Source organism: Equus quagga, chromosome 16 (assembly GCF_021613505.1).
Source record: "Equus quagga isolate Etosha38 chromosome 16, UCLA_HA_Equagga_1.0, whole genome shotgun sequence".
NCBI classification, from domain to species: domain Eukaryota; kingdom Metazoa; phylum Chordata; class Mammalia; order Perissodactyla; family Equidae; genus Equus; species Equus quagga.
This window is the reverse complement of record NC_060282.1, coordinates 59,875,807-59,901,874: the sequence shown is the minus strand read 5'-3', so window position 1 is coordinate 59,901,874 and position 26,068 is coordinate 59,875,807. Positions and strand designations below refer to the sequence as shown.

At 39.9% G+C, this 26,068-nt stretch overlaps 1 protein-coding gene across 6 annotated transcripts in view; it reads right to left on the bottom strand.

Annotated features, from left to right (window-relative positions):
- The window catches only part of CHD7 (chromodomain helicase DNA binding protein 7), a 182,926-nt gene that overhangs the window by 67,896 nt on the left and 88,962 nt on the right, over positions 1–26,068 (bottom strand). For all 6 annotated transcript variants that reach the window (XM_046641668.1, XM_046641667.1, XM_046641671.1 and 3 more), the window contains 2 exons: positions 15,764–16,194; positions 1,966–2,107 (listed from right to left, as the gene is read on the bottom strand). In XM_046641668.1, coding sequence (XP_046497624.1) covers positions 1,966–2,107; positions 15,764–16,194 — 573 coding nt within the window. The remainder of the gene's footprint in view (positions 1–1,965; positions 2,108–15,763; positions 16,195–26,068) is intronic.

Here is a 26,068-nt window from a genome sequence, read left to right as displayed (position 1 = left end):
TATAGTCTGTTAAACTATTATTATTTGAAAGATTGTTATGAATCAAAATGAAACGTAAGCATTGCATTTAAACCATAACTCAAAACTTCTGAACTGACACTAAAATAATAGGTCAATTTGTTAAACTTGGGTCGCTTTAGAAAAGTTACTTATAGTTAAAAATAGTATACTGAAGAGAAGATTTAAACGTGTTTCCATGGTCTCACCATTGCAGTACTTTGTGACACAATTTTGAGTTTGTTAAAATTATATGGCATTTACTAAAGCTTAAACAAATCAATAGCAAGACTCAAGAACTGTAACTGTAAGCCCTTCATGCGTGTGCTACAGGAAGAAACACAGTAAACAAGCAGTCACATCACTTCCTGTGTCAGAGACACTGAGAAAGGCGTGCCTTCAGAGTCAGATCTGCTTGTGCGGTTACTTATATGAGCTATTCAACCCATAAGAGCTAAGCACTGCCAATCAGAGAGGATGCAGCGATGTTCATTTGAATTGATTAGCATTCTTCTATAATTGAAATGTAGAAGAAAAAAACACCGGTATTTCATAAAGTCCATTTGAGTCTGCGTTAATACAGCGAGACTTTTAAAAACAGCAGCAGCATTTGTGAGAGAACAGAATTTTCTTGACTTGTGTGAATAAATCTTCTCAATACTATCCAAGTACTATTGTCATAAAGGTCCTAGTCAAAACAAACATGGTTCAGGAAAAAACACCGTAGAGTAGAAAAATGAAATTCAAAATCATTAAAAAAAACTTTAGTTTAAAACTCCCTAAGCAATAAAAATAGATATCTACTTACCTTCCCAGTATCTTTTCACTGACATGTAAAATAAAAGGAAATTACAAAATTAACCCAAACTACCAGAGCTATCACTATGCTAGTTACAGAATCAAACCAAACCAAAACACATTCATTCACACTCTCTCTTTCTCCTCTCCCTTTCAGGTCCTCTTAGGTTAGGCCATTCTGTGAAGTTACAGATATCAGGCAGTTAAACACCCCCACACACAAACCCATCTTAAATTCTTTAGAATAGAATGGTATATTGCAAATATTTTGTTCTAACTTTTAAGCAAATTGGTAGGGGGTATCAGTAGAAAGTACTCAGTGTGCACTAATGATTAGAAAAGTCAAGCAAATTTGTAGGGGCTGACTTCCTATTTTAGCAGGACCCCTTGGTAACTGCTCCATAATAACCTAGATGTCATTCAAGAAGCTACGTTCCCAGCCATCCCAGTGGACCACATTGGCATGCTTCCAGAGAATGTAACAAGAAAACAATTTTTAGTGATCACATGGAAGGGTCCCTTACCTCACAGTCCAATCAGAGAAGGCAGTGTGGTTTACACAGAAGAACGTAATTCCTAACATTTATTTTAGGGCTAGTTTTTCAAACTGATTCCTAAAAAATTCTCCAAAACTCAGGAGAATCTAACACTGGAAAATTTTGCAGCATCATCATCCAGAAAGTTAGTGACCTGTTCACTGAAACTTTAGTATTACATGAATACATCCTAACTCTGACCATCAGTGTTAGAAAGCTTAAGACAGGCTACAGATTACATCTTGATTTTTTGCTCTGCAAAATTAAAGAAGTGACAAGCCACCAAACTTCAGAGAAAATTAGAAATGTGAATGAAGCTTTAAATGAACCGACGCATTAACAATATATTAACGGTAACATATACAGAAACAGCAAAAGATACATTTACAGAAATACATGAAGATTCTCAGTTTTATATATCACAGAGTCAAAGATGGCAAAACCGAGAAGTCAGGAGTTTAATTCCGTGTTGGCCCCCCAGCGCTCATCGCTCTGGATCTAATGTTCCAGGCAACAATAAAGCCATCTCGAAAGCAGCTCTACGACAAAGACAGGGCAGGTCGGTGCACTTGACATGCGGCTAAAGTTACCCACGCTAAACAAGCACGGCTCGGGACCAGAAGAACGGCATTACCTGAACACCTGGGTCCTCGTCTTCTTCAGGAAGAGGAGATGGTGGCGGCGTTTTGTCCAGGTCTGAATTTTCAGAACCTTCTGTTTTTCCCTTGTTGACCTTTTTCTTCAAAGCACTTGCTTCTGAATCAGGTTTCTTATTACTAGAATTCAAAGTGGATCCACTTAGTGATCACTTTTTAATGAGGTTTTCCACATGCCCCATGCCTTATATTTCCCACATTAATATCCCTAAAATAAAATGACAATTGATAAATCAATGCACGTTGGCCATTTATAGTTAAACGGCACTCTCAATTAAGTTTTTATGGCAAAACCCCATATTGATGACCTTTAGCAAATATCTGACCTAATTAAAAAGAAATTGCATGCAAAAACTCCTAATACCACAGAGAGTACATTAGTTCATCTAAGCAACGCAAAATCCCTGCCAAAACACCAAATAAAAATGAAAAATCAGACTCAGCAGTACTTTTGCCATCAAGTTTTTAAGGTGCAGAGTATGTTTTTAAAAAACTGTCAGGGAAAAGTAGAATATAACGATCATTTCTTCATGTCTCTCGAAGATAGTTTTAAATGCTCCTATGGAAGTCCTTTTTTTGACCAGTACTACCAGGTGTCCTCTTTTCTATCATCCAGCTACATTTTTATCCAATTTGTAATCTTTTAAAATATAACAAAACATATAGCAATTTCCTGTTCTACATAATTCTACTTAATGCTGTGTTCTTAACTAAAAATAAGCTTTATTTTAGTGTTAGGCATTTGCTGAGGTAATCATGTCAAGCTTTTTTTTAAAAGCTAGGTCTCTGAAATACAAAAAGATAGCAAAGCAACCCCAACAGTTAAAGTACATGTTCCATAGTATGGTTCTGTCAAATGTTAATAGGATTTGAATGTTACATACGTCACAAGACATGAATAAACTCTGACGAAAAAATGTTTTAAATTTAAGTTTAGCATCACCTTTCGAACCTCCACTCGACGTTCTTTGAGAATGTACACTTGGTGCTACTTTCCATTCCAATTTCCAAACCGGCCCCAAGGTTTTCTACTATCAATTATCATTTCTTATCCAACATTTATTATACTCCAACCTCAGTAATGACTATATTTACTATTTCTAGAGAGCTTAAAATTCTAATAAATTCTGAAAACAAAAGATACATTTCAAAAACCTTTAAAAATTTATTTATTGAAGTTTTTAAATTGCCAGAAAACTATGCTGAAAGAATGCATTAAAACAGCATTCTTTTCAGCCTCAGTTACTACAAAAGGAAAAGAGGCCAAGATATCTATATGTTTTTAAGTAAAGCATGTGTCATGTAAAATATTTCAGAAGTATTTTTTTAAGATAATATAGTATCCATCACACACCTAAAATATATTTTTGGAGTAAATAAATAAAATATTTGATCATCTTAAACCAGTTAAATACTCAGAGCTTGTTTTTGCTTTGTTTTGTTAACATTTTAGCACAGTAAATAGCCACATAAGGAAACAACTTAAAACAATTCAAGTTTATAGCCAATGTCAGTTAGGGTTAAAGAGTTCTTTTTATTTTTTTAAAAAAAGTAGTGTCCTAAAAACTTTAAGTCCTCAAAAGATCCATGGAAAGAATAATATTTTTTAAATTAAAAAAAAAATCCATACAACAGTTCCTCATCCAACTGTCCCAGTGTTTACGCTACACATGGACAGAAGTCTCCCCTACTATGAGGCTCCATTTCCAGCATTTATTTCCGCTCTAACTGCCACAAATTATACAATACTACAGCTGAACGCTGGGCCCCTTTCCTTTCATCTGCACGCCAAGAGCAATCAGATTACCCTGGTAACCAGCGGTCACATGACCAGCACCTGCTCTTTTGGCTGGATGCCACTGACTAAAGCCATCTGCTTCCCTCAATCAGCTTTCAAACATTCTCAACACCTGCGCTGCAGTGTTTTGTGGTTTCTTTTATCAAATCAGTGCAAAACTGCTTCCAAAACTTTACATATTTCTCAAATTTGTTTAAATCAGAGGTAGGCCTGTCACAGAGTTGAACCACTGCCAGGTAAAGTAAGTTGGCAGCTAGTGCTTTTCACAGTGACCTCTCTGCACCAGAGCAGCGTACACAATTTAATCTAGTGGGGTTACTGCACCCTGTGTGAACTATCCTATACGAGGAAAAGGCTGACTGTCTTGAAGCCCACCAGAGGCCAAGTTTGATGAAATACCAATGTGCCGAAGGAGAGAAGTGCTAATGATTTTCCATCTGCCCTTCCCAAGAATGAACTGTGTGGAACATCCAAGACGGCTAAAACTCAGACAGGACCTCTCCAAATGCTTAGACACAAAGCCTGTAGCCAAGGGAAGCACTCATCCCAGATCTGATTACTGAAAGACTTCTAAACTTATTAGACCTTGCACTATTAATGTTGCTCAGAGACAGCTAAGCACTTCCATGCTAACATCTTCTCATGACATCAATATACAAACCAAAAACATACTAAGTCAGAAAAGCTACAAAATCTTCAATGTCAACCCAAAGACATTATGATATAGTTATTTAAATTAAATTGCCTTTGCTACTATTTTGCAATAAGCTAATCTGGATTTTCAACTGTTACATTAAAACTCCTTTGCCCAAAAAAAGCCAACGTCAGAATGTTTCTTTCAACAAATGAGAGTAATGCAGAAGTGTGGTTAAGAGCATTGATTTAAGTCAGACAGACCTTGTCCAAGCTCCAACTCTGCCATTTATAACCTGTCCATGACCTTGGATAAGCCAACCTCCCTGAGCCTCAGTTTGCTCAGCTATAAAATGAGTTTAGTAATTATATCTTCCTCCAAGATGCATTACAAGGTTTAAATGAGATAATGGATGAAAACCTTGGCGTATCCAGGACAAATGGCCAGTATTCACACACATCTGGAAGGCAAGCAGCTGGGAACATATTCTGGGAAGTCTGAAAACATATCCTCTGGCTGTGGCTCAGACTCACTTGGGCTGAATCAACCACAGAGACTTATGGACAGGACCCCTCTTCATCATGACCACTTCATCTAAGCAACATAAACATAACTCCTTTATCGACAGTTCTCAACACAAGCTGTAAAAACAACCAACCAATCCCAAAGGCCTCTCCTCCCCATGGCCACAACCACTGCTTTAGTTGGGACAAGTATCGTTTCCCACTTTGACTATTACAACTGCCTCCCCACTGCCTCGTCATCCTCACAATCCATGGGCAGGGTTACCTACTATTAAATGGCTGGAGAAAGGACACATATTGTAAATCCATAGTCATTATTTAAATCTTTAAGATTCAAAGCTAGTCTTTTATAATGTCAAAGCCAAAACATAGCCACCATACAGACAGTCCTCTTTTACACTATAATTTGGAAAGCTGGAATGCACAAAGAGGGCAGCTCTTCAGTTGGGAATGAGAGAATGTTATTAATAAGGAATATCGCTTAAACCAACACCACAACATTGAGGATGAGGCTGTTGAGCTACTCGGTGCAGAGTGAATCTCAACACACCTCCAAGAGCTGCTGCAATGGCTGCTCACAGGCTTAGCCAATGCTGGCCCTGCAAAGCGACCTCCGAGTGAGCATCGTGAGAGAGAGCAGGTGTGCGTGGGCAACACACTTTCTAATTCTAGCTCTGAACCGCCTCGGCCCTGGAGAAAGCATGTCTGCCCTTCTCCTCTCCTGGACCTGCTTTGCCTCACACATGCCCTAGCTCAGTAACACGATCCTGCCACCAAAACATCACCCGACAAACCCTGCCTCCACGTGTCACGAGAGTAACCAGCTGAAATGCAAATGTGACTCGATCATTCTGCTTAAAGTCTAATTCCATGTATATTAGCATCTGAGATTTTCTGTATTGGCATACAGGGCCCTCTGCAACTTTTGCCACAGGCAACATTAACTTTATTTTTCTACTTTTCTCACATCCCAAACCCTTTACCCCTTACACTGCAGACATACAGAACTACCTCCACTTCCCCCTAGTCTACTCATCTGCAAGACTCAACTTGGACATCATTCATTCACAGAAGCATTTTCTGGCCACCACAGTCTGGATTAGTAAGATCTCCCTCCACCTCCATGCCACAGGATGCACCCCACACAAGGGATATTTAAAATACACAGACTTCATTGGTAACATTACTGCAATGTAACGAAACCAATGTTGTGTGTAAATGTGTATCTTTCTCCAACTATCCTGTTAACAGTGACAACAACAAATGCACAGACAGCACATATACAGTGCTAGGCACTACTCAAAGTGCTTTTTTCATTAACTCGTTTAAGAAAACCCCACACAGATACTATCTTTATGATGAAACACCATGAAACTCAGTAAAATGGGGCTCAAGTACTACCAAAATAGAGTGAAACTTAGTAATTTTTCCAAACCTGCACATCTATCTACTTCTCCTCCCTACTCACAAAGCTCTTTCTTTTTCTGATCCTTATCTCCCATCATTGCTGGTGCGACTGACATGCAGAGCCACCCACTCCTGAAGCCACACAAGCCCTTGTAACCCAGGAAGGAGCACATTTTTCTGGGGATGCTGCTGGCTGTCTGAAGGGCCACTGTCCTTCCACCAGCTTTACTTACATTCACATTTTGTCATGAGAGGAGGTCACTACTGGTGGGCAGTCAGATCTGCTTAGCAAAGTGACACTTAGGTCACCTCTGCCAGATCAAGCTCTAAAGTTCTGCGATTGTCCCCAATATGATCAAAGTAAATACCACCTTGATGAGAACTCTGAGAAAGAAGCATCAGGAGAAGACAAACTTTGTATTCAGAGAGGAATATTTGTCATATGGAGGAACATTCTAAGGAATCCACCCTTATGGAAAGATTCATATTCAGCTTCTGGCTGTAAGAGTCCACAATGATGGGCTGAGTGATATTAACTGAAATGGGATTGGATGAATTCATCCCAGCTAAGATCCAGCAGATAGATAACATTCTTTTTGGTGAGAAAGAGTGCAGGATTTTTAAACAAAGCTTTATACAAAGGGCAGAACTTACGAGAAAGCCAGCTAGCTGCCCTGATTTATTACAAAATAGAAAGCAGTTAAATATCTATTAGCATCAGCCTAAGTAACTAATTCCTCAGAAGAAAGAAGTTTGAAAAGGAACCATATTGTGGAACCAAATTTGACGATAAGAATATGGCCACAGTTAATGGATGTCTGGACAATGGGAGGGCGTTCTCAGTCACACACACCGTTCAGATTGGATAGTTATTAACCATTCTCATCACACTAGGGAAAACCAACCTTGAGGCTTGGGTCATGAAGATTAAATAGATTTGTTTTCAGGGACTCAAGCCAAAGTGTCACACTATAATCTTTTAGAAGTAGAGCAAAGGTATTAAAACATACCCTTATATTTCATATGCTCAAAGGCTTTTTAATAAAGTATTAACCTACTGGGTGAGAAGTGAGAGAGATGTGTGTGGCATACTGAAGTTCTAAAAGATCTAGCCAGCCATAATAAACTACAGAATAAGCATTTAGGGTCAAGGGCCCAATGCTGGTAGAGAGAAAAGCATCTAGCCTCTCAACTTAAGAGTACAAGATTTTCCTCTAAGTTTTTAAACAATAAAAAAGAAAATTAAGATAAAGAGGCAAACTAAAAAGGGACAAGATAATGTACTAGAAGTTTAAAAGGATCAGTTAAGGCAACACAAAATGTGATACATCATCAAGTAAAAGTAACCCAACAAAATAAAATAAAAATCTTAAATAAAGTCCTAAGACTAAATTTATTTAATAGCTAAACTAGAATGTAATAAAAGGCAAGTGACACAATAAACTAATAAGGAAAGAGACAAAACAAACTCTGCATGCCAGATAATAAAACCAAAGGTCAGCACCTTCACACCAAGACAATCAGAGCTCCTTAGGCAACAGCCCCAGGAGTGCTCAGGAGACTGCCCGAACATTTGACGTTCTCCACAAGGCCACCTGAGCAGGATGGGGGGGACAGGGGCACAACCCTTGGCCAGATCCCTTCATGCTCTACCTGCTCCAGGCACAGGCAGCCTTTGGGTGTTCCGAGTTGCCCAGCCTGGCGCCCACATGCTTCGCTCCAAGCAGGTGTCTTGCCACCCCCAACTCCTAAACTCCACCCACAAATGCTTCACCCTACTCTTCTAGTTGAGAAAGAGAAAGCCCAAGAGTTGAGAAGAGGAAGAGAGAGAGAGAGAGAAGGGGTGGGGATTCTATTTTACATCTGAACAACAAATGTATGATTTCAATGACAAATTGAAATCTATTCTTAGTAGACCTTTTTTTTAAGTTCTCTGAAAAATCACTGGATGGAACACCTCTAAGACAAATAATTTAATCTAAATTGTTACCTTAAGTAGCTGTTATGGCATCAAGTATTCCCTACATACATTAACTACGGTAAATCTTTAGGAAAGGAATAGCAAAGAAAGTTAGAAAAGATAGAGAAATTTAATTCGCTTTCATATAAAATGTATATTTTAAAAGAACATGCCTCACCTTTACATTTTGTAATCAAACTTTCTAAGGAAAAGGAAGCTGAGGTCAAAGAGATTACATGCTCAGCCCAAGAAGTGGCAGTCCTCGGACGGGAGCCGGAACCTGCCTGGGTCCAGGGCCCACGTTCGAGTCCTGGGACTAGCCTGTAGGTGTCCACCCTCCTCGTGGAGAGCTCGTGAGGAGTCCAGTGCTAGCTGGCCTTGTGCAGTGTCCTTCAGGCTTCAGAAAGCTTTCCTGATGAATGTCTTCTGTTACTTGGGATCATCCCTGGGTAGCCTTTCAATAAGATTAGATAGCTACAATGTTGACCATTTTCTATAGAATGATGATCAAAAGATGAAAGAAAGAGAAAGTACAGTAGAAAGCTCTCTTGAAAGAGTCAAATATATTCTAGAGGAAAAAAAAGACTGATCACGCAGTCAAGAATTATTACTGAAAATATAAAGGTTATTGAGTTTTATGGATTGAATTAAGATCTGCCAGAAGCAAGATGGAAAAGAAGCCTAGTTAGCGAACGTTATCCAATGTTATCTATCACAGAAGCTCAACACAAACATTAGACCCTTTGACTACATGGCACTGCCTGGCACTGTAATGCAACATAAAGAACTGAATAAAGTAGACCCTACAAAACGGATGCACAACGTATGCCTTTCCATGCCCTTTTACCATCGCGCATTCTTCTAAGTGCCAAACAGTAGGGCAAATATTTGGCTGCTTGTGCCAAATTCTACAATGCCACTCTTATTTACGCACAGCATTCCCAGGACCCAGAAAGGGGGACAAGCAAGGGTGACTGTGGCAGTCAGAACCCCACTCCCTAGACTCATCATTATCCTCTCCGATCCTCCAGGTAGCTAATACAACAAATGAGGCATGCTGCCCATCCACACACTCATCAGGTGCTATGGGTAGGTGGAGAATTAGGCAGAGCAAATGATAAAACCAACAAGGAGAACATATCACCATTCACCCTAACAGGTGAAGCCTAACTCCCAGGAAATTATATTGTTCCTACAGGAATCAGGGCTACATACAAAATTAGTACTCTAATGGAAGTTCAAGGGTGTTGTCTTTCTTTTTTTTCTTTTTTCTTTTTTGTTTTTTTGAGGAAGATTAGCCCTAAGCTAAGTGCTGCCAATCCTCCTCTTTGCTGAGGAAGACTGGCCCTGAGCTAACATCCATGCCATCTTCCTCTTTTTTTTATATGTGGGACGCCTACCACAGCATGGCGTGCCAAGTGGTGCCATGTCTGCACCCGGGATCCGAACCGGCAAACCCCGGGCCACCGAAGCAGAATGTGCAAACTTAACCACTGCACCAGTGGGCCGGCCCGGTGCTGTCTTTCTAACACTAAAAAAAAGAACAGTGTATCTTTTCTTAATTCACACTATTTCCTTATTTAACATTTTAAAGCTAAGCCACATAGACTTCTATGTAAAGGTGGCTGAACTGGGGGCCGGCATTCCAGATGACTGATGCTCTTACAGTGGGGCTTTGCACAAGCATCCAATGATACAAAAGGGCCTTTATCTAGGCAGAAGACAACTAGCAAAAAGAGCTTTATATGTCACGTGACAAATTTTGCATTTATACAGAAATTCATACTTTCCCAAAGCATTTTCATATATATAGACGTTTATCATAATAATTTTAAAAATCAGTCTATGATTTCTGGTCTTTATCTTCCAACTCTAACATCACAACCACATCTCCTACGGCACATATGCTCCACCTAAAATTCCTCTTAAGAAAGACTTCAGAGAAACATGTCTCCCCCCGTTAACATCCCACTGCTGCCCATGGCCTCATCACCTCTCAATTCTCATTTGAGGGGGGCAGTGAGAGTTGAAAGTGGGTTCTGCATCGCCCTCTCCCACACAAACCGAAGTGGTAGCAGGCCACTGCTTTGAAATCCACTGCCGCTCACTGGACAGGCAGAAACAAATTCCTAGCAGGACCAGTGTGGTCCACTCCTGTGTCTAGCACAGAGCATGAATTAGCAAAACTTGTTTTTAAGGGCAAATGTTATTAGGCATTCCTTTCCCAATGAGTATAAATTGAACCACATGTTGTCAAAGATACCGGGTTCTGTACTAAAAAGTGACTGATGATGACCCCCCTGCTCATTCAGCTGATTTAAGACAAATCAGACATAGGAAGGGTCACAATGTGGCCTGTCACTGGCAATGGAAAGGCTCTAAGGTGGTTATCCTGAGGAAAGGATTTGGGATTAAAAAGACCCCATGGCCCCTTCGTCAAAGAGAAGATAACCTTTGAGACCAGCAGGAAAGGTGGCACGTGGTCCCATCCCTGACCTGGAGCTTCCATTTAATGAACAGAGACCGGGCAGGGCAGGCCAATGGGAAAGACACACAATGTTCATGGGAGCTTTTTCTTCCCTCTTCCTCTCCAACACTGAAAGGTCTCAAAAGTCCATTTTATGACCACACGTTAAAGAAATCTATACCCTCTTCTGCAGGCACAGTGTCCAAAATGCTTAGTTCGGTCCTTCCAATTATCCAGTGTCTTCGGTCAAGACTAAATCATAGCATGTGATAAAAGAAAGAAGAAGAAAATAGAAAGAGGAAAAGCTGTGGGTTTAATTTATTACCTGTGTACCTGATAGGGAGATAGCTGACTATCTGGGTTTTCTGTACTTATTAGCAAAACTAGTTTAATGGTTTGCTTTTGTGTCTAATCTCTACTGACAAGTTTTACATATATAAGAGCACATTATAAAACATGCATTAGTGTACCAACATGCACCACCATTGGGCTTGCCGGCTGAATGAAAGTATTTCTCAGGTAAATGCTGCTACTCACTTATATCATAATTGAGAAAACAATACCTGAAAAGCTAAGTTCCTCAAAAGAAAGTTGCCACATAAATGCTAATGATAATAATGTGTGTGCAAAAAGTATACTTTATATGTTTTCAGTACCTTATATGTTTTTTAAAGTAAGAGGAGTGTGCTTATTTTCCAGTTTAAAATAGAATGTCCTCACTCTTAATTGAGAAGCAGCATTTTAGTTTTCTACTAACTTTAATATGAGGGTGGAGAACAGAGCGAGGAACAAGATGTGTTCCCAAAAACTACATTGGAAGCAAGTCTCCACGGCTTCATTCAACTGACGCTTCAGTAGTCAAGTCACAATCTTTGGCCAAGTTCCCTTCTTTATGTACATTCAAAGAATCTTTATATAGCTAAATGGACCACTAAATCCTTCAAGAGCCATTCAAAGGAAGCACTTCCTCCGAATTCTCTCTCATTTCACAAGGCCCGTGCATACACAACAGAAAACACATTGAAAAGGAGAATGCAAATCCTCATATTTCAGCTCCACGAATCCTTCCATATGCAAAATGGCATCCTCTCCAGCCCAGAAATGCCTTAGCTTTTATTTTCAATATTAACTGCCAATATTTGAAAGCTATAAGGACATTTGGGAATAGCACTAGAAAAACAGGTAGAAAAATATATATTTAACTTAAAGCAAAAGGGGGGAAAAAGATGCAGTTCTAATAGAAAAGAAGCAGGTGGCCCATTTTTTTTCATGTTTAAGATTTTTTCTTTTAAAGATTTTATTTTTTCTTTTTCTCCCCAAAGCCCCCCGGTACAGAGTTGTCTATTTTTAGTTGTGGGTCCTTCTAGTTGTGGCATGTGAGACGTCACCTCAGCATGGCCTGACGAGCAGTGCCATGTCCGCGCTCAGGATCTGAACTGGCGAGACCCTGGGCCACCGAAGTGGAGAGTGCAAAATTAACCACTCGGCCACGGGGCCAGCCTCTATCTTTAAGATTTTAAACATCTTTTTCTGAAATGCTGAATACCTTTTTCTGTTTCACATGCATTCTATGTAACACCCTCTGGGCAGATTCTTTTAGGTTCTCCTGCATGGGCAAGACAAACATAATTATATTTTGGTTGTCAAAAGGGCCAGTTTTCTGGGAATGGCCACAAATTCAAGCCTCAGCCACTTTATGGAACAAGGTGGGATGACACATAGTGAGGAGGACACCATAAAGGCAAACAAGGAAAACTGGTCCTACTGACGACAGCACGTCCTTTCTTTTCTCATGTCCTTTATTACTGAGAGTGAATGACACAGAACAAGCTGTCTCCCCGCCACAGATACAATGCAGAACAAGCCCAGACCGCCGGGGGGTCACCTCCGTCACCACCCGCTCAAAGGACAGCACGTTTGTTTGTAGAACCTCACCAATGATGAGGCTGAACAGGAAAGACGTGCGTAGTTCTACACTAATTTTTCATTTCATTTCTGTTTATTCCCTCTATTTCAGCCCTCTGTGGAAAAATTATTTTCTGTATAAACAAATTCATCAAGTTAACTTATTCAAGGATGGAAATAACTGGTATCACATAACATTTTGCCAAACAAAATTGCCACTGCTGTATTCCAGTGCTTAAACGCAAACTGCTATGGCAATTCAACTCTAGTACTAACACAACCCAAACCCCCTATTACCTTCATCACTACGTATTCAATTTACATAATTATTCTGCGATGCTATTCAGAATTTACATGTAGTTGTATGCATTCTACTTATCTTTGCTTCGGGGACGCTATTTCCTTTCTAGACTTAGCAGAACAATGAGACCAGAGCTCGACAGACTCAATTCATCTGACCAACAGAAACACTGTGGCTCAACAAAATAATGGATTGGTTTGTTAATTTACCTAAAATCTCTATTCAATTACCGTATTCTTGGACAGCCATCCCATCTGACCACCAACGACAGAAAAGCCTCTCAGGAATGTCCTCGCTACACTTCATCATAAACCAGCCAGAGGCCCTACGAGTGGTCAAGTGACCAGAGGCAACAGGTGCCACAAACACTCTCGGTGCCCCTTCAGCATGAGCTCCCAAGTCTCCGGGCCACGTTACATCAGCTCCCTTTTCACTTGCATCTCCATATTCAACACAAGTGTTCCATTCAATTATTTGCACACCACTTGGGGACAAACAACTATCACCATAGGAGGCATCAACTGAGACTATGAATCAAAAGCAACAGAGAAGGGAAAAAAGTATTGGACTTTCTTCCTGGGAGAAAATAATTACACATCATCCTCCTGCCAAAAGCGTGTGACTCTAGTGCAAAGCCATTACTCAGACTCAGCAATGCCAAATGCTCAGTCTGCAGAGAAGGTTCAGGCTGCAGCATGGGCAGCTGAGAGCATGGAGACGAGACTTGAGCTGAAGGTTGCCCTAGCAGGTAAAGACAGGGTCTGTATCTGTACCAAGAAGGTATGGGGCGCCCAAGACTGGGTGGATTTGATGCCCCAAGTTCCTAATAATTTACAGTTTACTGTTTATGGTTGTTAGAGAAATTTTAGCAAGTTTCATTGTTAAATACAGTATTTTAATGTCTGCCCCTGATGCATTCTACAGGAGGTAGGGAATGCTAAAGAACATTTTTAAAGATAGGGCAAGTTTGATGTAGACTCAGAACTTAAAAGAATATAGTTGGAAATTCATGACAAGATCCAAGATAGTGCGGTGTTTTTTATCAATTTTTATCATTAGGCGATAGACTCAAAAAATTAAGGTAGAAACTGAAGACAGATATATCTTGAGGCTAAAATTAGTCTTGGTGATGTATTTTCTGGGCTCTAGAAAGCTTTTTTAGAACAGAGACTCTTCCATTTTAAGTTTTAAAAAAAGAATATATTGTTTAAATTTTACTTTGATTTCTTTCTCCTTGGGAGAAGTACGTACCTGTTTCCTCCTACCAAAATACTTAGATTTAGCACAATATCTCGATTTAGGCAAGTACATATTTTTAAAACCCCTCATAAGTCAGACTGAACTTCTAACCATGTCCTCCTTGCTTACATCCCTAAGTAAGCACCTAATAAAATATCTCTTAAACAGATGAAGACAGAAGTTACAATGGGTTGTAGGTTTAAAGAGTTTTTATAAGGAGAAAAAAGGAATGATTTTCAATTAGGAGACCACACTCTGACATGTCAGAGAATGTTCATAAGTAAATGCAAATATTAAGTCACCTGTAAGATTGAGTCATTGAATATAATTCAGTTATTTTGGGATCATAAAAAGTACTGATGGTAAACATTTTTAAATGACTATGATTCAAATTTTCAAAACACTACAGAAAAACGTATTTGGGGTTGTTTAGATATTTTTAGCAGGAAGTTGAAAATCCAAGTTGGTTCTTTCGCTTTGCAGCAGCGTCTCTCTAGTCACAGAAATCATGTCCTCTCTTTGCGTACCTGCACATGCACACACAGAAAAGGCTACAAGCGAAAGGTTTACAGGCCAGCAAGCTCAGAAAGTTCACACTGAGCATGTCAACTGCAGAACTGAGCATGCATGTGTGCACACACGTGTGTGCATATGCACATGAGGGCAGGAGGTGGAGCATGTTTTCTAATGGAGTTTGCAAACAGGTTCAGATTAACCAAGTCTGACCATATTTCCATCTGGAAACTATATTTTCTAACATGAGCCATATTCTGAAAAACAGATTCAGATGTTTGGAACTGGTTCAGAACAGTTGTAAGAAATGTTCAGTACAAATGAAAAAAAATTAGTCTTCAATGTCTTCTCCTCTCAGCTTTTCTTACTGAGTAAATATGCCTTCTGGGAGGCCAGAGAGTTGGTGGGGGAAGTTCGGAGGGGAAATATGGAGTGGAGGAGGCTATTTCCTAGAACCCAAAACTCACGCTATTCTTGCATATCTAATAGATAAGGGCCACTGATTTCTCCCGCAGAGCCCATGGCACTTCAACCCTGCCCCTGGAAGGCTTACTCCGCCAAGTGGAGAGAATTAATTCTCCTGTTTCAACTTCTGGGAAACAGGACTGAAAAGCTTAGTGAAATATAGTGACCTGTCTTGCTTCTATAATCCTTCTTCCCCAGTTTCGCATTGTCACAGAAGATGAGGTTGCTGGTCTATGCTTACAAATAATTATGCTGGTAACTTGGTTCTGTTTGTTAAATGACAAATTCTCACAAAAATACAAGAAAGAGGTTTAAAATAATAAATAATTTTTACCTAGTAAGGCTCTAAAATCTACCATCTAAGTCAATGGTTTATAATAACTAAGTCCTAAATTTCAAAATGCATAAAAACCCTAACTTTTTAGTTTGGATATTAGAGAAAGAAGCCCAACAATGATGACAAAAATCCAAGTGCTCCCCCCACCCCCACTTCACGGGCTGTAACTGTGCAGTGCTCACTTCTGCACTGGGGATGTTGGCAGCTGTTTCTGCCCACAGCCTACCTTGACTTCTTGCTGGATTTGGGTTTTGGTGTGGCAGTTTTTGCTTTCTTTTCCTTTGGCTCTTTGGGAATCTTGGGGGTTTTCAGGGTCTTGGGTTCCTTGGGCTCTTTCTTCTCCTTGGGTTCTTTCGGGTCCTTCGGATCTTTTCTTGCCTTCGGCCTTTTCTTTTTCTTTTTTTCTTCTTGGGACCCATCCAGTGAGTTCCTATTAAGTTCTTGGTTATCAACCCCACCAGGGAAGTCGTCTTTACCAAAACTTTTACTGGGATCCTCTGCAACAATGTGGTTGTTTTTCTTTTTCTTCTTCTTCTGCTGTGGCTGCTGCTCAATTGACGGCAGGTAATCATCACTCTTCACTAGCTGAGCATTCGGTCCACTAACCTGAGTCATATCCGGCACTGGTTTCTCTAGAAAGGGCTCCGATGGAGAATGCTAAGAGACACAAATAGGAATTGAAATTAGTTTATCATTCTTCGTAGTGAAGAAAGGAACTGAAAGTTAGTGGCTGATGTTTCTGAAACTTACCCTATACTAAAGGTAGCAAAGATTTTACAACTGAATAGTTGGTAAAATATATCATTCTCTCATCCAAAAAAAATATGACTTTAACAAGAAAGCTTTTAAATAAACAGAGTTAAAAAGGACAACTTAGTAATACAGTAAAAAGTTCCACTCAAGAAGGAAAAAATTGTCATTTAGCTGAAGACACTGTCCATTTTCTTAGCAGCCTGTGTAGGAAACAGTGAATGACAAAACAACAGCAAAAGCTAAACCACAAGGAATGAATTTAAGTGGAATTCTTTTCCCCATGAGGGAAGAGGAACTCAAATTAAAGATAGATAATCAAGGCACTTTTAAAAAGAACAAGTACTCAGCATCATAAGATTCAAGTACTGCGAAAGTTGGGAATCAAAGTGTAAACAAATAAATCTTACACAATACAAGTCATTTCTGATTTAAGTGAGATCAAAACATCAGATTAAAAGCAGATACCAAACTTATTGACTTTGGATTGGTTAAATTTCTTGTACTGATATGAAATGCATATAGTGTTTTAAGATATTAAACCTCCACATTTCCAAATTTCACCAAGGAAGAGAGAAGTCAAATAGTCAAGCTGACATGTCTTGCAGGAGATTTTTGACACTCACTAGGACTATACCCAGAGATGTCTTAAATACAGTAGAGAATACCAACAATTGGGATGGGATGCTGAACGACTGAGCCAGTAACTCAGCCTTGCAGCTCAAGATCCAAACCAGAGCAGGGCTGGCATATCCTCTTCACTAGAAATTATGACGTCTAATGTACCTTTACATTTCAACACAATACCTGAAAATGTTTTATCTGTAAATGTCAATCATTTCTGCCTTTTCACATGCTTCTCCAGACACTTAACAGTAACTATAATATAAACAGCAACAACAATAACAGCTGCCAGAGTTTACTGAACATTCTTATTATGTGCTAGGCATGTGCTAACAACCCTGACACCATTCAATCCGCACTCCAGCCGTAAGAGGTAGGTATGAACACGGATACTCTAAGATGCAGTCAGGTGCCCAGGGAGTTACAGATGGTTAAGTGACAGAACAGAGACTGACATCCTGGCTGATGGCTGCAGAGCCCATGCCCCTCATCACACCACCTCCAAAAGCAGAACAGGCAGGAGAGCCCAGGTCCAGGTCTGCAGAGGACTCAAGAGTAACCCAGAAGCCATGGCTCACCATCAGCAAAGTACTGTAAATTAGATTCCAGCACCGCCAACACTGATTGAGCACCTGCTTCATGCCAGGTGCTCTCAGGACTGTTTCACCTGACTCGCACTACCAAAGTGTGACAATAAGCCCCCATCTTTCTGGAAGAAAGTGAAGTGTGAGGAGGTTGTGGGACCACAGAGGAGGGGACGGAGCTGAGATTTGAATCTAGGTTTCCTAAATCCAGTCCTCTTCTGGCCCTGACCATCTCCTGAAATCTTGCACATGGGCATCCTGCTGAGAAAGGCTCCATGGGTTTCATTTGATTTCCAAAGTGTTCAAAAAATCACTGTACATTCAGTTCTTCATCTGCACTAGTTCAAATACTAGTACTTGTGATAAAGAGCCAAGAAAGAGGCCAGGACTCTGAGGTATGAGATAAAAATTCTAGTTCCAGCCCTGCCATTAGCTATATTATCTGGGGGAAGTCATTTTACTCATCCAGGGTTCACTTTCTTCATCTACAAAATGAAGGGTTTGGGCTACATGATTTCCAAATTCTCTTCCAAAATCCTAGGCTATTAGAAAATCTTAAAATACATATTGGCCTTTCTTAGTGATAGCTGAGAGAGAAAAACCTGCAAGAAGTAAGGATACACAAGAAGAGAGAGAAGCAAGGGCAGAAGTTTGAGGAGGAAGAACACAGGGATGTACATCTTCACGAGCAGGTTTCCACACAGGGACAACACAGTTAACCAAACCCCGAAAAAAGTTTCGCACCCACCCTCTATTTTTCCCTCAAAACTTCTCTTAAAAAATGCCAACAGACTCCACTCACACGTGGAAGATAAAGACATGGACAAAGAGAACAGGTTAGTGGTTCCCAGGGGGAAGGGATGAGGAGGGTGGGCACGAAGGGCGAAGCGGCGCACCTATAAGATGACTGACAAATAACACTGTTTAACTGAAATTTCACAATGTTGTAAACTATCATAACCTCAATTTAAAAAAAAAAGTCAACAGGTGCTGTCCAAACTATCATTTCCTGAGAATTAATGGGGTCTGATTTAACTGTTTTATTATATTTAAGTTGCTGAATTCAAGTTAATTGTTACATTTTCCTACATTTTCCTACATTTTCCTAATGTAGGAAAAAGCTATATCTTTTTATGAGGGACACAGAGATCAAACTTATTTGGGACAAGTTATTTTTCAGGAAATGAAAGAAAAAGGATTTCCTGGAATGGGAAGGAAGGCTACCAGTAAACAATGCTTAAAGCTTAGAACTGTGAATTAATTCCAGGTACGTGCACCTTTCTTTAATCTGCATGGCATTAACTCCAGTCACAAAGTGCCAGGTCCTAATGAGAGATACCTGGCACACGTTTAGGACTTAGAAAAAGCATATAACACGTAATACAAAATGACTGAAAATTTATCTACACACTTTAGCATACAAATCATTTTAGATGCTCCTTTCAGTAATAAATGAAGCCATAAATTAGTATCCCTTAAAAATTTAATCTTCCATAAGAAGAAAAAAAGTAAAGATTAAATACAAAAAAGATATTAATCCTGTTTGATACACAGAATTATGTTTTGCTACTATTTGGAATAGGGTGACAAAGGTGCTCAGAAATATTATAGTGTTTACCAGACCCACATCTCCTTAAATCTTTTAGAGAAAAGCTGTTTTTGTAAACATTTAACAAAGAACAGATGGCCTGCCTTAATCATGTGGGGGAAAAACCTGGAGCTCACAGTAATACCCTGACAGTCTCCCAGGCCCCGCGTGCCCCCCACCACTCGTGGTACAGTCTCCTCTAATGCTATTTAATTTTACAGCGGACATTTTCCCATCAATTCCCACTGCCTGGCAGGTAATCAATGCCATTAGCATCTGATATTACCATATAGGGCATTCCTAAAACCTCTCATTTATTAGAGCAAACGTGGAGAATGTTAGACACCAAAGGTATTTTGAAATACACCCTATAGGACTTTCTGCTTGACACATTTTCTATCATAATTCCATATGCCTTCTGGATCATTATGGAGTATATAAGGAGTGTGCCACGGACTTTTGGAATTACAAGAGAATGACTGATATTTAAACTATAAATAAAAATGATTCAATGAGTGTACCTTGTCAAAAAAATTACCATAAACTAAAGATAATTGTTTTTATCCTTAACTTCACTGTTCATAACATAAATTAAACAAACACACAAACAAGTTATCTTGTATAAAACAGCAGAGAATAGACAGGATGCAAATTTAACCAAAGGAGAGCTGGGGTGGGGGAAGTAAGGGCAATCTCTGTGTTATCTTTAAGCAAATGAGACCCAAAATGCTCAGGAGCATTCATCAAAAGAAAATGAAAAGTATGTAAAAAGGAACACCATTTATCTGAAGCATGCTTTCCCTCCAACATTCATCAGTATTTTCTGGCTTAAAAAGTTATCTTATTTAATCACATTTTGCCTTAATAATATTATTGAAGCCTCAACCTGTTGGCAATGTCGAGTAATGTAAGCGAGCAACCTAATGAGAAGAGTGTGCAATGTTTCCAATGTGTGTAATCTCTGCAAAACCAACATTTTGTAACATAAGACATTTATGGGCAAACATTTTATTTTATTGAGTGATACAAACAAGTCTAAAATCAAAATACTACTTTATAATAAAGAAAAGATACTACCAACTGGACAAGAGTAACATGGTAACTCTGGGAGACATGCCCTCCCCACAAATTAAGCTCAACAGGCACCTGTGCTCTCGGGGAAATTAAGATTCTGGTGGAAAAGTGGCAGGCCAACTAAGACACAAGTAACAACAAACACAAGCTTAAAACACACTAAACCAGGATTTAAATGGCCTGTAAAAATACAAATATTAAGTAGTAAGACTGAAAAGTACTACTTGTGTTTTGGTTTTGTAACAGTTTTGGAGACATATTTCTCTTACTGACATTCTTCACTTTTATTTTTCCAGTATTCCCCAGGTTTGTGATCCATCTACACTCTTTTAAAAAGGAATTCAAGTATGACAATTGAAGCTCAATCTTCATCCAGAAGAGTGTACAAGGGGTCAAAGAGCATTTAGCAAAGGTTCAATTAAGTCCTATTCAGATTGTAACAATCTTTTCTTGTCAATGACATTGATAAAAAGAAGATGCATTCAATTTGGTGCCAAATTCATTTATTCATTCAATAAATATTTGAGGATATAATAGTAAAACAAGGCAGCCACAGTACCTGCCAAGAGAGATCAGAGCACCTAATCCAGGCTAACATGAAGGAAGCTTCCCGAAAAAAGTCAGCCAGTCTTGGACTGCTGGGGAGGCAGGTGCTGGCCAGGGGGTCCCTTCCTCAATGGGCCAAGTCTGAACAACAAATCATCCTGACAATGGGTTACAGAGGCATAAAAACACATTACAGGCAAGCTTTTAAAACACTCTTTGTGGGAGAGTAGATCCAGGTCAGGAGATATGAGTTTGAATGGTCAATTGAAATAATTTTTAACTTTGATTCTTTGATATAAAATAGTAAGCAAAGAAACATTCTTAAGAAGAGAATCAAGGGCTGAATTATCTTCTGCTTGACTAACATTGCTGCTTGGTACAGTAGTCCCCCCTTGTCCAAAGTTGCACTTTCCACGGTTTCAGTCACCCACAGGCAACTGTGGTCCCAAAACAGTAAACAGAAAATTCCAGAAATAAACAATTCCTAAGTTTTAAATTGCACACCACTCTTGAGTAGTGTGACAAAGTCTCGCGCTGTCCTGCTCTGTCTCACCAGAGGTGAATCATGCCTCTGTCCAGTGTATCCACAGTGGACGCGGCCTACCCGTTCTCACTTAGTAGCCATCTCAGTTATTAGATGGGCCTGTCGTGGTATCGCAATGCTTGTGTTCAAGTACCCCTTACTTTACTTAATAACAGTCCCCAAAGCACAAGAGAAGTGATGCTGGCATTTCAAATATGCCAAAGAGAAGCTGCAAAGTGCTTCAAGAGAAAAGGTGAAAGTTCTCAACATACGGAAGAAAAAAAATCATACGCTGAGGTTGCTAAGATCTACAGTAACTTTTATGACAGTGTACTAATTGTTCTATTTTATTATTTATTGTTAATTTTTTACTGTGCCTAATTTTTGAATTAAACTTCATCATAGGTATGTATGTATACAAAAAAACAGTATATATAGGGTTCAGTACTATCCTCAGTTTCAGGCATCCACTGGGGGTCTTGGCAGGTGTCCCCCAAGGACAAGGGGGGACTACTGCATTAGAGTCAGGGCCTCAAGTCCAAGCCTTTTCTATGCCTGTTAGTTTTATTCAGCTCGATCTTAATAATTTTGAGGAAAAATTATTTATTGAATGAATATATTTATGAAGACAAACGAAAATAACAATATCAGGCTTGTTGCTTATACGACTTGAGAAGGCAAAAAGTATAGAACAACATTTTTTGAGTTTAGGATTTTAAAAGGTGTTACATGAAAAGAGGACTTGGGTCACATGAATTTTGAGAATTCAAGGCTAACCAAAGTTAAACAGTATTGTTTACTGCCAAAAGCTCTAAGCCCTTACTGCACTCTGAGGGGGACGGTACACAGTGTGCCCTACAGGTACTTAGCCACAGCATCCTTTTTCCAAGAATCTCTTGAATAAAAATGTTCTTCAAAATATACTCTGGATTATGGATAGTGACAGAGGTAAAGCAGGGCAAATCCATCACCTCTGTGGAGGGGGATGACAGGAGAGAGAGAAAAAGAGAGAGACTGTCTCAAAGCAGTGGTTATGAAATGCTTTAAAAGACAGCGTATGACTATGAACAAATATAATTTTATGTAAAATGCACTGAAAGAGCTTACTGAATTGGCAGTTTCTTTTATGCTCATGTGTAGCAACAAATAGGAATATTAGTATAATCATATAACAGTGACTTACACAATTTGTTATAATATAGCCAAGATAATTACCAAGATAAATAAAATATACTTTGAAATATCATGACATAATTTATGTTAGTGTGTACCTCAGAATTATTAAATTTTAGAGCTGAAGACTTAAAAACAATCATCTGAAGGCATATTTGAACCTGTGGTTTTCTGCTTGTGTTTTAGAATAGATGTGCCATACAAACAAAATCTTAAACAGCTACAAATTAATACAAGCCACTTTCATGGCATCTAAATTATACACATTTTTAACTAGTCGAGTCCAAAATAATGAACCAACTGGTAATGTTAAATTTAATGTTAAACACTTTCACATCAGATATTGAATGCTGACCATCTTCTACATATTCAGAAGTAGAACTATATCACAGGAACTGTTATACAACATGTTTCATGTGTGAAACACTATTGTGGTGGTGTGGTGTTCCTACAGTCAGTCTGACTAGAACAACACAGCAGTGAAACTCCACCAATGCCAAACCCTTTTCTAAGTGGCTGAGAAATCCTAAGTGGATCCCTGTGGAGGAGAACAGGCATCTGTCCACTGTCCCTCACTCTCTGCCTTTCCCTGTCTCTGTTCTACCCACCTGTCACCCTGGGCTGGGTGCTACCCTGCAGCCATGGGAGGTGCCAGCCAGAAGGTGCAGCTCTGTGGGCTACAGAGCCTGCAAGGCTGCCCCCAGCCTGGCCCCACTCTCGGCAAGGGTGAAGAGGGTGCAGCAAACAGCCCTGGTGTTAGGGAGGCGACACCACCACCTGCACGAAGTCCAGAGGCAACCCTGCGACACAGTACTGAAGGATGTTTTTAAGCCACGTATTGTACAGTTAGATGTGCCGTGTGCTCTGCTATGCATTTTACATACCTTCAAGTCTCTATAATAACCCCATGAGGGTGGTGAGGTGGCTGATATTATTGTCGCATTATAATTGAGGAAACTGAAGATTTAAGATGAACCCACCCAAAGTTATACAGCTAGAAAATGGCAAACCTGGAACCCTAACCCAAGAGATGAAGCTACAGCATCAGTGTGAATGTGATCAGGCACCCAGAGCCGTGATCCATGCTGCAGAGGGATGGCAAGGCGTCCTCCAGGTCCAGCTGTGGTCACAGCACAAGCCCGGGGAGCAGCCTGCAGTCTTTCTCCAAAACCAGAAAGGCCTTAGTTCCAAGACCCTAACCCTAATCTACAGCTTTAAATGGCTTTTAATTGAACATAAATCTAGAATTTTTGCCTTTGAAGGGTTATAGGAGAACTCTAGTTTAATTCCAAACTAAAGCTGTGACAAATCACTAACTTTTCACTGAAACATAAAAATGTGGGTAAGAACTGGTATTCATATAGTGCTTTGCAGCTAGCAAATGTTATCCAGTTTGACTCAAAATCACCCTTTTTGATAGAAGTAGAATTCAAATCAATCAATCTGCTTTGTTCCAGGAACTGAACTGAGTCTTCCAGAACCAGAAAAAGATAAGCCCACTTCCTGCCCTACCTTGAAAACTCTCCCAAAACCACCTAAAAAGAACAGCTTATATGATTTTTTCTAATGCAATCTCCTCTATTTTAGGGAATCTAACATAGTCAGTCCTTTTCTCCAGTTGGGTAACAGATCAATTCTACTTCTGAGCACCAGATGAAGTAGTAGGCACACATTTAAGGTCCATGTTGTGAAATGATGTGTTTGCGCACGCGCACACACACACACCCCCACCCAGGGCACAGAGCTGAACTGAGGCTAAATTGAACATACTTTTGATGTTTTTCCATAAGTGCCTAGAAAAATTAGCTTGATTGTTTATACAAGACTTGAATGATGCTTTTACACGTATGTGTTAGTTTTCCAAAAAGCACATGCAGGTAATCAGACTGTGTTCCTGATCTTGAGAATCTCCCATTCCTGAAGAACTTTAAGTAGAAGGAAGAGAAATGTGGAGAGGCCAAGAGAACCCATCACTACTTCTGGGAGGGGAGAAACAGAAACAACCACAAATTTAACACAATTCAAAGCCTATCACAGTAACAGTGAATAACTTCTCAGGTCTCCTGGGCCACCAGCAGATGGGTGGCCCCCTGTAGGCAGCAGGCCTGCCTAGCCATAAACACCACACCCCCATTCTCTTCCAACAGCAGCCTCCCAAGAAAAAGCAGGGTCTGCAATGTGGATGTCATCGTGCCTCTGACTTACAATAAGCAAATTAAAATATGAACTCCTTAGAGGAATCTGAGATACAGTCATACTTTCACCCTTCTGTTCTGAATTTCTTAGTTCCTTAAGGCAGTAAATCATCAGGTGCTATCTTTTACCAGACATTACTTTCTAGAAGTAAAAGCAGACAAGATAATGAATACACTCAGGAGCCTCAACAAAGTCATTTTTATTCTCTCCTTCTCTCTTTTTTCTTTCTTTTCTTCACCACATATGGTTGCATATGGTGCCATTCCCTTAGTAGGCTCCACTCAAGAAAGAGCAGTGAATGAGAATCTATAGAACCAATTCCCAGCTCACAGGCATTTGTCTGGCTTACTTCAAGTTAGCTCTAAGGTTCATATCGCTCTCAAGGGGTGTCTGGACGCTTGAATTTGGCAGCAGACATCCAGACCTGAAGCTACCCAGCTTACCAGGGAACAAACTCAGCAAAACACGAGACAGCAGTGCTTCCAGGCCAGTCAAAATGTTTCACATAAATAGATCCTATTCAAAGACACTAAAGACAAAGACTAAATTTACATACTAAAAATAACTTAGCTCAATTCAACTATTTTTTACCGTACACTTACACTGTATTTGCTATCACTAGCACACCTAAGAGCAAATCTGATTCTTCAGTTGGGAAGGTACAACGCATGGAGTCTGGCTCTGGAAAAGCAATTGAGACCAAGTTTGCATTTAGGTTTCCACTATTTTAAAAAGGTCAACATTAAAAGTAAGTTACAATGCCATTCCTATGAATTTAAAAGTCAAACTTCGATAGACTGAAAAGAAGCTGTGCCTTTAACACTGAACAGTCCCAGGGGGTTGTGTAGAAATGGAAATAGAACAATCTTTGAGGGGGAAACAATTCATTTATAAGGAGCTTAGTGATAAAGCTAATTTACACATTCTAGGCAAGTTCTCCAGGACTCGGCAACCCTGAGTCCAGCAAATTTAGTTAGCAATAAGTGCTTATTGATGGACTACTTTGGTCCTCTAAAGACTCATTCATGTCTTATAGGAAGCAGAACTCTGAGATGGCCCCATGATCTGTGCCTCCTTCCTGACTGTGGGGTGCCTGTGACTTCCAGCCAACGGAACACGGCAACAGTGAAGGGTTCACGAGTGTGAGGTCCTCAGTCAGCTGGTTTAAGTTACTCAAAGGGGAGATTTTCCTGGGTGGGCCTGACTTAATCAAGGGAACTTGCAGAGAGGGTGTGGGCCCTTCTCAAGGGCCAGAGATTCTCTCTTTGTTGCTGGCTGTGAGGAAGCAAACGACTGCAGTGGGGAAGCCCCCATGGTAAGGAACTGTGGGTAGACTGCAGGAGCAAAGGGTGGTCCTGAGAAACAGCCAGTGACAACTAAAGCCATGAATCATACAGACCCAAGAAATGAATTCTGTCCACACCCGAATGAACTTGGAAGTAGATTCTTCCCCAGTCCAGACCCCAGATGACA